The sequence below is a fragment of the Colletes latitarsis genome, chromosome 2, assembly GCF_051014445.1.
Source record: "Colletes latitarsis isolate SP2378_abdomen chromosome 2, iyColLati1, whole genome shotgun sequence".
NCBI classification, from domain to species: domain Eukaryota; kingdom Metazoa; phylum Arthropoda; class Insecta; order Hymenoptera; family Colletidae; genus Colletes; species Colletes latitarsis.
Window position 1 is genome coordinate 10,035,597 of NC_135135.1, and position 17,418 is coordinate 10,053,014.

Here is a 17,418-nt window from a genome sequence, read left to right on the forward strand (position 1 = left end):
TTAATATTATACTGGGTATTTTGAATATATAATAGACACTTTTAACATTTCGTTTGCGTACGCGTTTCAAATCGTATTTTTTATCAATGATAACAAGGAATCATTTGACATAGTATGATGGTCACACAAATATTCGGACACTTTTATAAGTATAATTTTAATATTATTTTGAGTATTTTGAGTATGCAATAGATATTTTCAACACTTTGTTTCCCTTCTCGTTTGAAATCTTTTTTTTTCGCGATGATATCAAGTAAATATTGCACAATGTACGATGGTCACCTAAATATTCGGGCACCAGTATACTTTTAATATTATACTGAGTATTTTGAATATACAACAGACACTTCCAACAGTTTGTTTGCATACTCGTTTCAAATCGTTTTTTTTATCGGTGATACCGAGAAATCATTAAACATAGTACGATGGTCACTCAAATATTCGGATACCATTATAATTTTAATATTATCCTTAACAAATAATACAATAGAGACACCTATATCCGAACTAACAGGAGGACAAAAATGACCAGATGATAGAACGATCGCTTTCTTTTGTGTTGAATTTCATTTGTTCAGTTAGAAATTAACAAAATTGAGAATTATACACAAGTATTTTAATATAAGTAACTCGGGATAGTAGTACAAGGCATACATCACCGTCCATAAGTCACCAAACATTTTACTCATTCGTCTTGGAAAATGAAAATTAAGGTGCAGATACAATTTTCTTCTGAAACTACGTTATTATCTTACTTTGTTACATTTAATCATCTTTTTTAAGCTACTACATTACTGAAAATATTATAACTCTGATATAAAATGAAATTAAATTAGAAAGTAAAATTATACAAGGAAGTAAATTTCAAATATCAACATGTTTAAAATTGAAAAAGGATTCGTGGAAAATATTCTGGAAATGTTGAAATGATATTAATGAAAAAATATTAGAAAACGATTATCGATAAAATTCCCATCCATTAATTTGAACTAACATCCATGACATACGATATGAATTACGTTTCCCTTACAACGTAATGAATAAAGAAGTGTTACTTCCATTTTATAATTTACACCTCGTCATCGTGTTAATTCGTTTTCATTCCACATTCATTAAGTGTCCAGTGACCTATGGACAGGAGTATGTGTAATATATATACAATATAAATTAGTGAAAAATGCAACAAACATGGAGATTGAAAAAGGATTTAAGTTTTTGTAGGGTAACAATTCAAAACAGAAAGTATGGACTGTCTAAAAATTCTTGTTTTATAATTACTTCCATAAAGTTTGAAACTGATTCCTATTTAAAGTGCATGTGTTGAAATGGACTAAACATTTCGAAAAATGTCTAGAAAAAAAAGAGTTTCGAAAAACGTTTTATTAAAGAATGATAATATATTAAAATTGATGATTTTAAAAACGAGTTCTAACATACCAATATTCTTATAAGGCCGTGTGCAACAAAATTGATATTTCAGAAAATATTTATCCTCGATTAAATATTTAGTTTTATTCTATAATATTAATTAGCATAATGTTTCTTTCTTACTATTTGAGTAATCGTATACATCAAATAAAATGTTTTTGTTCGTAACATAAAATAACATATTCTTTTTTATTTATATATATACTTAAATATATTGTCAAAACTATACTGGTGCACGAATATTTTCGTGATCGAGTGTAGAAGTTTTTTGATACTGGATCTACGCTATTGATCATGGAATCAGTAAGAAATTTAAAATAATAAAATCAAACACAAAGTAGAAAACATTCTGGAATTTTCAAATAGGTCCTACTTAAAACATAAACTATGAAACTTTGCATAAAAAAGTTTTTACCCTATAAGTTCCGATGAGAACAGATAGAATCCTATAAATGGTTGAAAATGAAAATTTTAATTTAAATGGAAATAAAAATTCTTCTACAACAGAAACAAATATTTTGTTCGCTATTATCGAAAATAGTTCTTATTTATTATAAAACGAACACTGAATATTATTCGGTAAATAATACAACACAAGAATACTGAATAATTAAATTTGATATTTTGAACGTGCTATTTATATTTACGTCGATAAATCACAGTTTGAAGCTTTGAATCTGTCTAAATATCAGACTTTAGAATGCATCGCGTTAAATTTGCGCAATGAAAATTGATCTTTCGAAAGGAAGAATTATCCTATTTGCATATTTCATGCTAGACAAAACGATTCCTAAACAGATGCAACGAGTGAGTCATAATTAATAACGTTCGTTCGCTACTCACCATTTGAATAGAGCAGATGTAGACTATATTGGATTCCATTATTCGTTTTCTGGCCTTCGGATTCCTGGAAATAGACACACAATACATATTTTCACAGTCGATGTTTAATGTTTCAGTGTCAAATAACGTGCAAAGTATATTGTTAATCCTGAAACGGCACAATGGGGTCTTTCATTGTAAAATTTTCTTTATGAATTAATAAAAAGTGGTTTATTTTATGAAATACAAGCTAGATTCAGAACAATAAAAAGATCAAATCAATGGAAAACACAGAAAACCCCAATGTGCACCAATAAGAAATACTTTTCGACATTTATATTGGTAAAATAAAAGAAAATGGTTTTTGACTACAGTGTCCATAAATCAAGAACTTGGAAGATACCATATAAATAATATTTAGTAATATTTCTTCGAATATAATTGCAATGATATCGGATAAGACAATTTTGTAACTTCATCAACGTTACTAAAAATGACATTTCCCAATGAAATGATTTATGAATAACCGTTTCTCTTAAATACAAGCTAAAAAAGTATACTCCATGGAAGTTCGAGAAAGATTGAAAAGAATCTAAGAATACCAGGGAAATAAATAATCTTAAAATTAATTCCCATTCAGTGCCTGATAATGTCTTTGATTTTACTTCTAGATTTAGGTTGTCAATGCGTTAACGTATTAAAATCATCATTATCTTCAGTTCACAAGTACTCAGTGCGAGAAAATCTAAAACGTGATATCTTTTAATCCCAGAGTGCGTTGGGTGAACGTAATCTTAAGCGTATAAACGTCATCTTTAATTATACAAGGTCCACACCGACGCATTAATTCGTAACGCTGATACAAGCGAAATTCAACGTTAAATCTCGTTAATCTTGCTAAATTTCGCCCGCGCTTAAATCGGTTCAAATGAGCGGTACACGAAGGAACGAAGAACTCACCCTCGGCGTTCTTCGCGCCCCGTTCTATTTTAATTAAGTGCACCGTGACGTAACTCTCGCGCTCGGCCTGTTACGCCTCACGCTAATTATTAATTTCTTGATGTGTCGGTAAGAGTCGTGCCATTACGTGTGGCGTGCGATGCATAATTATCATCCTGCCCTGTTGACGAGTCATGCGTGCATCGCGCCATATGCCGCGACCACGGTAATGCATTTTCAACTACCTATCTGTAAAACCACCTACAAAACCAAACCCTCACCTCCCGCAACGTGGCCACAACTTTTACCCGTGCATACGATCCTTTGACTCGAGGACTACCGTTACGGACCCATCGATTTTACATAAAATTAATGTAATTACAGTGACCGATCTGACGGCTGCACGTTACCTCGGTTATGCAGTAATCATTGCGTGTAATTAACCATCGTGCTACTTTATACCATAACTGAATATTAACAGAATTTAATTTACGATTCGAATAGACCAGTCTAAGAAGCATTTGGTCGACAATCGGGGCGAAAATATAACTTTATTATAATGTTAGAGATAAATTAACCCCTAACTAGTGAGTTTTACACTACGTTAATGATCCTATGGTATAAATGTAAGATACATCGTAATTTAGAAAAAATACATTTTTGTGTAGACTAGAAACAAATCCAATAAAGAAAAATGATCATTTTTAGCGGGTTGGAACGAATAAATGGGACCATTAAGGGGTTAAGGGAAAGAAATTTTTAAATGATTCTATATTAATCTGTAATATCTTTATACTATATAATCAATAATACACAGACTGGACCATTTAACTTGTCTAATCCAATTAAAGTAGTAGACGAATCAACAATTTTTTTTTATTATATATACAAAGTTATTTTACGCCTGAAAGTTTGTATTGCTGTACCATTTTGTTAGATTTAAGAAAATATTTATTCTCGAGGTCGTCGAATTCGTTTCAATGTTTATTGATTTATAGAAAAACAAAATTATACGGTTATGCATATACTTAAAAAAATCGTATAATTCATGATAAAAAATTATGAGAATCATCGAGTTGGTCAAGTTAGGTGGCCCACTATAAACACAAACAATTTATAAAAATTCTTAAACGCTAACAAACAAAGCTTGCTCCTCGACCGTATGGATAAAAAATTTACTCGTCAAAGGATAAACCCTTTTAACCGTTTTAAATGAAATCTGATTACGAAAACAATAAATCCTATCCCGTCAGATTAAACAGTAAACTTTAGACTTTCGGATAATTTGAAATAGACCAGAAGGTAGACGGTACCATTTTATCCATGACTGTACCCGCAGAGTTTGAAATAGTTATTTCTGGAGTAGTTCCGATCCGTGATTTCTTCAAATCGACCGGGGCAAGTACGTAACATTTTTCTATCAAACTCTGATTACGGTGTACCGGATAAGCATCGTTACATCGCGGTCGTATCGACATAATTCTTCCCTTTTTCTTTGACCGCGTGCACGCATTAAGCTCTTTCCTGTCGCCAGCGTTTGTCACGGCCATTAATCTCTAAATTCGCAGGCGCACGATGGACGTTAATCAGGTATATATACTGGCGGTTCGGTCGATCCACGACTACTTTTTAATTAAACACGGATAAAAAGCGGATAGAGAACGGAGAACGGAACGGGGAGTCCCTGTATTTACGTAGGGCACCAGTTTCCGGGAATTGTGCGGCTGCCATCGCGCTGACACGCTTTATTTCCAGCCTTTTATGTTGCTACTTGCGGCCATTGATAGGCGTACCGATCGACCGTCGACTATTGGCCTCGTTCGCTTAAATAATTCAGCACCCATAAAAATATGTAAATGTTTCTCTATCTCGACGAGGATAAGCGAGGGTGAGAATAGGCGCAGGTACGCTCAGGCACAAACGGCTACTCGACACCGAGGACTGATCTATGTCCGCGGTGCATGACCCTAATTAATAGGGAGGCTATGCAACGCAACTGTCCCAGTCATGTGAATTATACATAGACGTGCTCTTAACCGAGGATGGGGAGGAATGGAGATATCAAGATAAGCGATGCAAATCGAATCGAAGGAATAGAAAGTACACTTGTTACCTGACTTGCAAATGAGCTGTTTTACTGGTTCGTTTGTTGGTTAATTTGTTCGTGTTGCAACTAGATCCTGGCTCTGGTTAGCCACGGTTTCCGCGCGACCAAAGCCACGCTTCAAAAATCAATTCTTCTCCTTTGACGCGTTCACTTTTAGACGATCGTAAACTACATGAGTTAAATTTTCTCTTGATTCTTTATCAGGTCAATATAAAACTTCAAGAGACTAAAATTTTGATTTCAGACCATCGTAAGCTACATCACTTAAAATTTGTTTCAGTATTTATTTTTGTAACCTCGCTAAAATTCATGAATCCTATTTTTATTACCTGTAACATTTCAATTTGAGAATTAATTGTTTTAGTTTCACCGTGAAAAGTCTTGCCACTCAAATACAACGTGAAAATCAAAGTGTTAACATTTATTGCACACATGTTTACCGAAATTGTGTCGAAGTTCATTTTAAATTTAGCGTGAGTCAAAATTATGTATTAAACTTAATTCGACTGAGTTCTACTTCCTCAGAATTGGGAAACTTTCCGTTCTGTATTAATAATAAATAGAGTCGAGGAGAAAAACGACCAAGTCACAGAATAACAAAAATCTTTCACATATTTTACTGTAAGGATGAAAGAAATTTATCGTTTGCCAAGCTTTCTAACATTAGAACGTGCTTTATCTTATAAAACATTAAACGAGATAATATTCCCCTAAATTTTCCAAGGGTTGCATAACGTTTCTTAAAGTCCTGTTTTCTTTTCTTTCTTAGTTTTCGAGCCGAGAGTGTTAAAATATTTATTTGGTTTCGTGTCGACGTCGATTTTGAGTAAAATTAACCCTCGAGATTGTTTAATTTAAAACTATTTCTCGCGCAGTTTAGGAGAAGGAAGCCTCGATCGAGCTACGATTCGAGTCGTTTTACAATTTCAAATTCCAGTAAGAACAAATGCATCGTCCGGTCAAATTAGCCGACGATTTATGGCGGAGAGATTTATTAGGGGATGTATGTCATTACCCCAAAGCGTGAAAGAACGAAGAAGGAAAAGAGCGAACGTGAAATAAGGGTAGGAAAAAGGGGCAGTAAGGAAAGATGAGAAGAGGACGTTTATCTAGAATTTCAGAGATTACAGTTACAATTACGATAATCTGTGTGTAGATATTGGTTCCTTTCTACCCATAAAAAAAATTGAATATTCTTACAATAATTGGACTAATAGTTATCAAATTATACTTCTATGTGTTAAACTTGTAATAAAAATAAAATGATTTTTTCTTAATACTGAATATCTATTTTTTATTATCCCTCGATCATTTCCTGATTTTCATTCCATTATGTTACCAAAACATTTGACTGTTTTTATCCAATAATTTACTGTAGATATGCATAAAGCTGCGGTGAAAATTAAGTTTCGATAATTCGTGGCGTGTTGGTTTCGGTTCGTCTTTATCAGTTTGGATTTCTGTCGTGTGGACTATCGATCGGTGCACGTGATCGATCCGACGATGTACGGACACGTAGTTTACTAGTTCTTCTACACGTGATAGAGCGTCAGGAAGGAGTACGCGAGCATTCGTGGCCGTTCGTCCGAAGTATCTCTCGGCGTAGCGATTTCTCTTGTGCAAGAATCAACGCTGAACTGCGTTGCAGTCAACTTTTCCTTAAACAGCTATACTAATTGACCAATAGAAAGTGGAGCTCTAACGATTACTACGGTTGACAATCGCTTCCCATTCCAGCACAGGGTCGCGACAAGTCTGCGTAGCACGAGCCAGATATCATTTTTGGCGATGATTTTAATCTGTCCCGCAAACGGAGTGAACAGAAACCAACGAGACCTCGATCGTGGCCCTAGACTTCTTTAAAGGTATGCCGTCCCCGTTCACGGTTAAATCCACGTTATTAATGGCGACGGATCGTTAATTCGATACACGACGTCTTTACAGTAATTGAATGATCAGCCCAATAACTGGGTTTCGCTTCGACAGGATAATAAATAGCCACGTATCGCCAAACAAGTATAAAAGGCTAATTTGCTACGTAATTACCGACCATCATCGGGGCTCTGCTTGTTCCATTCAAACAAACACTTTGAAAAACTCTTTCGTCCTTACGATGCAAGTTTAAACCTTTTCGAACTGGACATGGAATTTTTTGTGTAGTGTATTGTGATTCGACGCAAACATTTGACAATTACTTCATCAATATTCGTAATAGATGATTCAAACAATGTAAACTTATGTTTATATTGTTAATAGTTTCACTGACAATTTTTGGTCGATGTTTATTTTTATTTGACTATTGATAGTCTGTGTATGTAGATCGATAGTTGGATAAAACTGGCGATCACACTGATCAGTAGCAAATATGTATTTCTCGTTTAAATCAATTTTAGTCCCTGTTACGATCCTAATTGCGAATATGAGAGATGAATAAAATTTCGATTCTAGTTTTTCTAAAACGCAAATTAAAAGTGTTTTTTAATAGCTAAAAATGGCCACTTTTGCAGACTTTAGATTTTATATCCAACTTTTGCCTGATCTACAAATCTAAATTTCATGAAATGAAACTAATTATTTATTCATTATATTATAACTCATATTGTATGTCATGAATTTGACCAAAATATTAGCGAACAATTTAAAATTTTCGTTTGATGAACATATCAGCCTTGTTTGAAATCGATCAAATTAATGGTGGAATCCTCTCCATAATTGTTTTCTAGTGTTTTTCCATTTATTTTGTAATATTATCCACGAGAAATAATTATACATTTCTTTGTAAACCACTGTCGATATAAATGCGATTTGAATTTATTGCGAATTAAATTTATTACTATTTTGCAAAAATTCTTGCATAATATAATAAAACGAATTCATATAATATGAAATAACTGAAAATTTAATTTCACACACATTTAAATAATTTGTCCATTGGAAAAGAGGAAATTGTTAAATTATTTCTGTAAATTAATTTTCAAGAAACGAAAAAACTTACGTTTGCAATTAATAGTTTTAAATTAATACAAGGTCTAGAAACAACCAGGAGACATTCCGTGGCCGGAGAGTACGAACGACTTCATTTGTGGGAATTCTTGAATCTATTTCTTTGAACGCGATGAAAATACATTAGAACTTCAAGAGGAAATGTAATTAAAATTCCAATAAAAACTTACAGTAAATTGTTGGACAAAGATATCGTGGAACGAATTATATTTGTGTTACTGTTTTCAATTAATTCTTTCGTCACTAAAAACTTGGAACATAATTTCAAGTTAAAATTTGAAAAGGTGTCTTTTGACATCATTGGTAAAAACAGTCAGATCTGGCCACATTTTATTTGAAATACTATAACAAATAATGAGATTATTTCGAATACTATATTTTTTTATTCTATAAATGACAACTTTATTTATGTTGTATTATTTTGCTCAAATAAAATAACAAATAATTCAATGTAAGAATTATTGGATTGGAATTGAAATTAATAAGTCTTAATACAAACTCTTGAATTAATTATTTGAAATTAACTGAAAATGATTGATTAAATTAATTGTACTTAATTAAACCATAATTATACTTGGAATGAAACTTTTATAATTTATCTGTATTTCCTTTCAAAGTTATCGGTTCAAATAATGTACCAAAAAGAGATCCATATTATGACAACAACCCTTTCATAGTTTTTATATCTTATCTTTCAATAATATTTGTATTACAGAGTATTTAAAAAAATATTTGTATAAATATCACATAACAAATAAAATACAAAATTATTCTATTTAACATCCAAATAGCAAAATATCATTTGTAAAATTGTTTTACCATTTAAATAAACTAACGTATAGTTATTTCAAATAAACAGGCAAGTAAATAAAATAATATATTATTTTAACGATTATTTTTCAAATAATTTACTTTGATAATGCCCAGGCCTAGAAATAATGTTGATTTTAAAATAATTGAGCAACGAACTTTCAAGGTTCCGATCTTGTTCGAGAATGACAAGATGAAGTCTCCGATAAAGTAGATAAAATAAAGTTCTATAAGTTTCGACATTTCTGATTGAATCGACATTTAATAGTTATTTCAAATAAAATAATATATTATCTTAACGATTATTTTTCAAACAATTTACTTGGATTATACCCAGGCCTAGAAATATTATTAATTTTAAAATAATTGACTAACGAACTTTCAAGGTTCCGATCTTGTTCGAGAATGACAAGATGAAGTCACCGATAAAATAGATAAAATAATTTCGAGTGAAAGTTTTAAAAGTTTCGACATTTCTGATTGGGATAGCGTTGATTTTCGAATGATCGAGTACCGAATTTTCAAGGTACCGATCCTGTCGGAGGAACAGTGACAAGATGAAGTCGCTGATAGGATGGAAAGACACAGTGGCGAATGAAATTAGTGAGACCGTTTATTGTTCGTAAGTTACGCGGTCCGCTGGACCAAATCGATACCCTTACGATCGCGTCAGTCCATTTCTCACGCGGTCAATGGATTTTCGCCTGTCGGACTAATTGCTGGAAAAGCTGGAGGTGTACCCCGCCGACTATCGATATGTATACGCATAGGCGGAGGCGTTTAATATTTGACGTCACCCCCGATGGAAATGGCAATTATCGAGATAAGCGTGCGCCCGCACGATATTCCCCGACGTCATAAAGGTCCACCTCACCTTTTTCCACTTATTCTCCCGGGAAGACCAGGGCTACCATGAGCATTGAAATTCCAAAGTTGTCACTCGACACCAACCCTTGTTTTTAACTCGATGTATCAACGATCCTGCCCGATTTTTATACCGTTTGTTTATGCAGCTCGTCCTTCACTCGCACGGATCATTTTTGTCCCGAAGTTTCAGTCAAATTATATAAATATGACGTACTTAACGACGGAGGTTGAGAATTTTGGAACTGTGGAACTGGGTCAAACAATTTTTATTTAATCGACTTTACCAGGTGTTTGATTCGATACGAAATTTTTACCAAAATTGATCCCCCCCTCCTACTTCTTATAATGTACAATCTTCTTTGGAAAAGATAATTTAAAGTTTGTTTTTTATTTTAACACTATTTCTATCGAGGTCTTACGCCTCCCTATTTCGACCAAAAGGTGTCTATCGACACCTTTGCATTCGGATGCAAACAATTGAGTGAAAAAATGATTAAACTTAGATAATAATTTCAAGTTAATTTTGTACTGTCAGAATTTTGGCCGTGATAGTAAAATTCAAAGAGCGCTGGAAGACTGGACGCCAATATAAGTAGAAATGGAGAGTAATGGACGGACACGCCAGACGAATTCAGTCAGACGTGTACTCCGTAGATTTTCAAATTTAATTATCTTGGAAACGAAGCTTCATACGAAAAAATTTTATTTTACGTTTTCGATTTATTTTTTCATGTTGCCACCTTTCCGATTGTACCACGATTACTGGAACAATCTATATAGTAATTATTACGGTTTTTTATGCTACTCATCAATTTCGCGAATTGAATATTTAAGGATTACTTCAGTTTGTTATTAAAAAATAATGACTGTCAATAGAATTAAAATATACAATCTGAGGAAACACCTCTAGCAGTGGACAAACGTTATAATCTGTTATAAAATTAGAAAGTTTATAATAATCGAGTAATACAATTCCCAATGTTTCAAATATTTGAATTTTGCACAAATGTAGTTTGAATTACTCTTTTAAAGAAACCATTTTTTATTCGTTAAAAAAATTATAGGTTTTCGTATTATTGTGAATATCTTATTTAATATATTTTAATTTACTTTCACTTCCTCAACTTTTCCAAATTTTATCTTAGTATGACTTCTCCCTTTTGTATAAATAATACATTTCAATAAAAGTATGTTCCATGGACTGTAGCCACATAATTACACATATTTAAATAATGCTCACTGTAATATACAAATAGTAAAAAATATAATTGTATAAAATAAATATTGGAACATTTGTACGTATAGAAGTAAAAAAATAAGGTTAACCTCGCGTAGACCATGGTTTTTAAATAAATAAATCAATAGAACGTGTATCAAAAGTATTACCTGATCTTTTTCGACAAATCCCATGAAGGAAGTCCTCTCTATTTCGATCGGTTGACCGTGTCGATCGTAGAGTGCGATCACGAAATGGAAGAAATTACTTTTCCTTAAATTACTTGGTGGTTGTTTCTCGAAATGTGCTCTGCCTACTCCGACTCTGAAATTCACAAAGAATACAAATATTTCGTTATTTCAATATAATATTATCTAATCGTTATGAAATAAGTATACACCTTTATTTCTCTCAAACTGTGTTTTAAATCTCGTGGTCATAACTAAACAAATATAAAGTACGCAAAGTCAAGGGTACATATTTAATCGTTTTAACAATCGAATTCTCTTTCAAATGTATTACAAAATAAAGAATATAAATAGTTTAAACAAAAACGGATTTATGGATATTGATGAAATTTTAACTTGTTATTTTCTAGGCTTAATCATTTTTCCTCAATTGACTTTTCGACTTTATAAAAAGATTTTTATTTTAACAATTGTTTCCACAATTGTTTACATCCAAATGCAAAGGTGTTAAACAACACCTTTTGGTCGAAATATGTATGCATAAAATCGCGGTAGAAATAATGTTAATTAATGATTTAAGAAAAAAACAATCTAAGATCCAGAAAAGAAACAGATTTCTCCTCTTTACTGGCGTTTTCGATTGAAATTAAATATAAAATATAAAGAAAAAGGAGGGAATGAAAAATTCAAGATATCATAAATAATATCTACGACCATAATATGTCGATACATATATGTAGTTATCTAAGAAGTGCATATTTTGAGTTTTGGAACATTAATAAAAATATTCTGTTTATGAATAAAAATTATGATTTGCCTCGAATATCTTGCAATAGTCATTCGATAACAATTGAGGAAACATTTGTATAAAAGAAATCCCATTTCTCAGAAATATTTAGAGAATGATCTTCGAGTTGTAAATTTCTGTTTCCTTCGCTTGGATCATGTGGAGGAATGACAAACATTTCGTTACGACTAACCGGTATGAAGATACCGCGTGCGTTCCACGACGCGAAACGATGCTCGATACCAAACTCGGACGTTAAACGTGAGATCCACCATCGTAGGGTCAAATAGGTATGTCTTACTCGACCTTGAATGCAATAAGAATGCCCAAACTGGTAAGAGGAAAGACAAACGAGGTTGTCCGTGGGGGAGCGCGCAGGTGGCCTCTACGCCTTAAAATCCCATTAAGGTCTCATGTGCCGAGATTAGGCCACCGGACTCCAATGCCATCTTTGAGTAATGGCACGGAAAGTCCCCTTTTCGAGTGCGCTGCTTCACGTAGTCCGCGTCTGCGATTAAACTTGGACTGATCTCGTAAAACATGATTTTTCATTCGGCTTCGCGTCACGATTAATAATGTCTTTTCCACGATCACGTTCGACGAACTGCCCTCTCTCTATTGCAGGAGGACTTCCGGTGCATCGACGAACGTCACGGAGATTATATTACGGTCATAAAAGTTTCTTTTCCTTCTTTTTTTTTTGATTGTTTACTTTCACAAGAATTAAATTATTACGTTTTATCAGCTTGTAAAGCTTTTTGGTGTGTTAATATTTAAGGAAATAAGTTTTCTACCATTTTGTTCGATGTATATGACATATCTGTCTGTATTTTAAGAGGACTTCCGGTGTATCGATTAACGTCAGGGATTGCATCCTTTTTATAGAAATTAAAGAACTGCATCGAATAATTCTTCCAAAGTTCTACTTCTTTAAAAGGTACAATTCTTTGGATACATCAAAATATAAAAATGATTCAATACTGTTTAATTTTTCTTTATAATATTTTTATCGATTTTTGATTGTAAAGAATTTTTTTCTCGAAAGTACGTAGGATTTCAGGGGTATGTGTATTCACCAAAAATGATTGTAATTGACCCCCACAAATAAAAATAATTTTTCCAGAAGGATTTGAAATTTTTTAATTTTGTCGAAAAATTTGTTCACCTACTCGAATTTTTTTCTCGAAAATGGTTAGGATTTCAGGGGTATGTCTATTCACCAAAAATTATTGTAATTGACCTCTGCAACTGAAAATAATTTTTTTAGAACGATTTGAATAATTTTTTTTTCGTCGAAAAATTTAGGCACCTACCCCCTGTCGATTTTTCTTAAAAATTCGTTTTTCATTTTTAGTAATTTTGTTTGACGTCCTACAGAAAAGTTGTTTAATACTTTTTTGTAGGTACCCATGAGCTCTACTTCAGAAAAAAGTTTCATTGAAATATATTTACAATTGCAGGAGTTATAACTGTTTGAAAATTGGACCATTTTTATGAGGTTTTTCTCATTTTGCGGGGTCAAGGATCAACTTTTCGAATATTTTTGCGATTTGAACTTATTCTCCACTAAAATACGCGTAGTTTGCTTTTTTAAACATTAAAATCGTCCAATCCGTTCAGGAGTTATGACGTTTTAAAAATACATACGGAATTTTGGAATAACATTTCTGGCCTGAAATTAGATTTTCGGTAAGGAATTTTTTTCTCGAAAATGGTTACGATTTCGAGGGTATGTCTATTGACCAAAAATGATTGTAATTGACCCCCGCAACCAAAAATAATTTTTTCAGAATGATTCTAAATTTTTTAATTTCGCCGAAAAATTTTCCGGTCGGTATGGAATTTTAAACGTTAATAACTTTTTAACGTAGCTTCAATCAACAAATTGGTATTCTTGATTTTCATCTTATTTTGGTTTCTAGAATCTCCCATTCAAATGTTTCCCAGAAGTGGCCGAACATCCCGTACACACTACATTGCCTTAGTGACGTAATCCTCAGCATCTGATTCGTCGACAACGAACATAATTTATGTGTTTGTATGTGTTAAAAACATTAAAAAACTTAGGCATTTTATCTCAGAATGATCATCCCCCTAACAATCCTCGAGGAAGGTTACTCAAAACACCATTACTGCCAAGTATATTCGCACGTTCACACATTTTTTCTTGGACCATTGTCAGACAACTTGTGGTGCCACTTTCCGCGCTCGTCAGCAGAAAGTGGCACCTCGTGGTCCTCCTCGCTTTACTGATGTGGCCACTAGCACCTAATCCGTTGATGACAAATATAAAATAAGATTCGTAGATATCAAAAACGTTAAAAAACGTAGGTGTTGTGCCCCAGAATGACCATCCCCCTAACGATCTTCAAGGAAGGTTACTTAAAACATCATTACTGCCAAGTACATTCGAATGTTCAGACATTTTTTCTTGGACCATTGGCAGACAACTTGTGGTGCCACTTTCCGCGCTCGTCAGCAGAAAGTGGCACCTCGTGGTCCTCATTGCTTTACTGATGTGGCCACTAGCACCTAATCCGTTGATGACAAATATAAAATAAGATTCGTAGATATCAAAAACGTTAAAAAACGTAGGTGTTGTGCCCCAGAATGACCATCCCTCTAACGATCCTCGAGGAAGGGGTCACTCAAAACACATTAATAACTGACAAGTACATTTCTCCGAGGTTTTTCATTGGGAATCGAGTGTCTATGTTTTATTAAGCAACCGACCCCGGGACGAGCGGGCACACGTCGAGAGCCCAGGGTGCGTCGGGTCGAACCCCGCCGCGGAGAAATCGCATTATCGGTCGGCGGTGGGTGCCGCGATCGCCCCGGCATCGCCGTGAAGCGATAAAACGATCGCGCGGAATGCCATCAGGACGGACTCTCGGAGCGGAAAACTGAATCGACTGGACCGAAAATGAATAGCGGCAGTTTTGCAGCACATTTGCGAAATAAATGATGGTATCGGCGGTGCGTTTGTCACGGTAGGCGGTGGGATGTCGGTCTGCCGGCAGGCAGAGGAGGCAGAGGAGGAGGTTACAAGGGGTTTGCCATCCGGGTATTCGAGGTCGAAGGGGGTGGTGAATCCGGTGCAGAACGAAGAGAGGGTCTGCTGGAGGGAAGGAGGCCACCGCGGGTGGCAGGGTTGCCGGGAGGGGAGTGATGTACTGCCCGTGTCGATAATTATCGGTGGCTGATTAACCGGCCGCCGGTTCGCGCCCCATAACTCTCGACGTCCGATTATTTTGCCCTGTTTGCCATGCACCAATTCCTATATAACGTGTAGGCACATCCTGCCGCGCCGTTACATTATCACCTGCGGTGCGATTGCCGCACACCTTTTTGGAAACCGTTGCGGATTGCGGAGCGCCGCGCAGCCGCGGTTACAAGACTATGCTCGTTAAAATAACAATATGCGAGCACGACCGGTCCCGTTTTATTTCGCGAATGGGACCTCCGATGATGATTTTCCACCGCGATCGTTTCAGTCGTCGTGCTCGTTTCGTCACTTCTTCAGGGACGAAAGGATGAGATCTCTAGGTTTCTTTATATTTTTGTAGACGGGGCTCAAGGGTTAAATGCTCAAACTTGAGATACAAATAGTAGGATGGTAAAACAGACTTTAGTAGCGTGTTTGGAACCGCGATTTTTTTCGATAAATGGGATAAATCTAGATTACGAGGGGCCGTTCAATAAGTTCTTAGAAAATCCAAGACCTGGCACTCGTAACATCGAAAATGGTCTGTTTTTAGTAAGCATTATTACTCACTAGACAGCTGTCAAACTCTCAGTTGTATCTACCACATGGTTTCTTTTTTATTGTTGATTGAAGCAAGGAAAAATAAAAAAAATCTATCTAAAATAATTTGTTTTTTTATCTTTCTCTAAGGACTTATTGAACGACTCTCGTATTTCAATTTCATGCGTTTTTATAATTTATATTGATTTCTAAAGGATTTGCAAATATGCTTCTAGAGGAAGTAGATAGGAAACATCGTTTTTTCACACTGGAATTACCAACAATTATGGTGTATTTATTTGTGCCAAAGAAATTAAAACGATAGAAAAGAAGATAAGATCTTCAGGTTTCTTTATATTTTTGTAGACGGGGTCCAAGGGTTAAATGCTCAAACTTGGGATACGAATAGTAGGATCGTAAAACAGACTTTACTAGTACGTTTGGAACAATTTTTTTTTGGATAAATGGGATAAATCTAGATTATTTCAATTTCATGCGTTTCTATATTCTTGTAAGTTTGGAAGTAAACATCTGTTGAAGGAAGCATTTGCAAGTATGCTTCTAGAAGAAGTATACAGGAAAGATCGTCTTTTAACACTGGAACTACCAACAATTATGGTGTATTTATTTGTACCAAAGAAATTAAAACGGTAGACACTTGAAGAAATTACTAATGCAATGGAAATAAATGTTTATTCATTCTCTTATAAAAAAAACCACGGTAAATTTTCAAAAATCAAGTCGTGTATATTTTTTACAATTTTTATTAGAAATTACGAATTTTGTCCACTTCAGTAGTTCAAGTATTAATCTCTTTGACTGTGATACACTTATTCAAAAAATCTGAAGAAATTGTACATTACGAACTATAAAAATATACTAAAACTATAATAACAGAAACATGCTCAACCGAATATGTAAGACAATAACCTAAACAAATAAGTATTTAAATTTTTTTTAACAATGTTCCACCACTTTGAAGACTTTCAAATTTGAAAAAGTTACACAATAATAACCAAATCAAGACTCAAAAACTCTCAGAATATAAACGTAGTCGCTTGATAACTTCAATATAAAATTGGTAATCTTAAATTGTTTAAAATTCTGAAAAAATTTCGAAACGTGTACGCCTTCAGATAAAATGATGATTTTTTTGATAATTTTTGTGTTCGATACAATGAAAGAAATGGAGCTTAATCTCTAAATTACGTTTTGCTCTGTAACTATATGAATAAGTATCTTAAAACCCTTTTATAAAGATTAAAAAACTGCATCGAAAAATTATAAAGCTTCATTTTAAAGAAGGATTCAGTTTCATAAAAGTCAATAAAAGTTTTTTCATAATACGAGGTGACTTGTAAAAGCACTGAATTTGTACAATAACTTTTGTAAAATAGAGCCTTTAAATATAAAATGAACAATACAACAATTTAAAAATGAATTATTATTGATAATGTCACTGCATGTATTATGTTTGACTATGATTATATGACTATGATTACATTA

The 17,418-nt window shown here is 33.8% G+C and overlaps 1 protein-coding gene across 4 annotated transcripts in view; it reads right to left on the reverse strand.

Moving 5' to 3' along the window:
• Positions 1–17,418, reverse strand: part of Kn (EBF transcription factor knot) — a 171,252-nt gene that overhangs the window by 139,131 nt on the left and 14,703 nt on the right. For all 4 annotated transcript variants that reach the window (XR_013081743.1, XM_076782927.1, XM_076782928.1 and 1 more), the window contains exons 2-3: positions 11,363–11,516; positions 2,272–2,335 (exon numbers count right to left, since the gene is read on the reverse strand). Coding sequence is in view for 3 of the 4 variants with exons in the window: in XM_076782927.1 (XP_076639042.1) it covers positions 2,272–2,335; positions 11,363–11,516 (218 nt within the window). In the remaining variant the exon portion in view is untranslated. The remainder of the gene's footprint in view (positions 1–2,271; positions 2,336–11,362; positions 11,517–17,418) is intronic.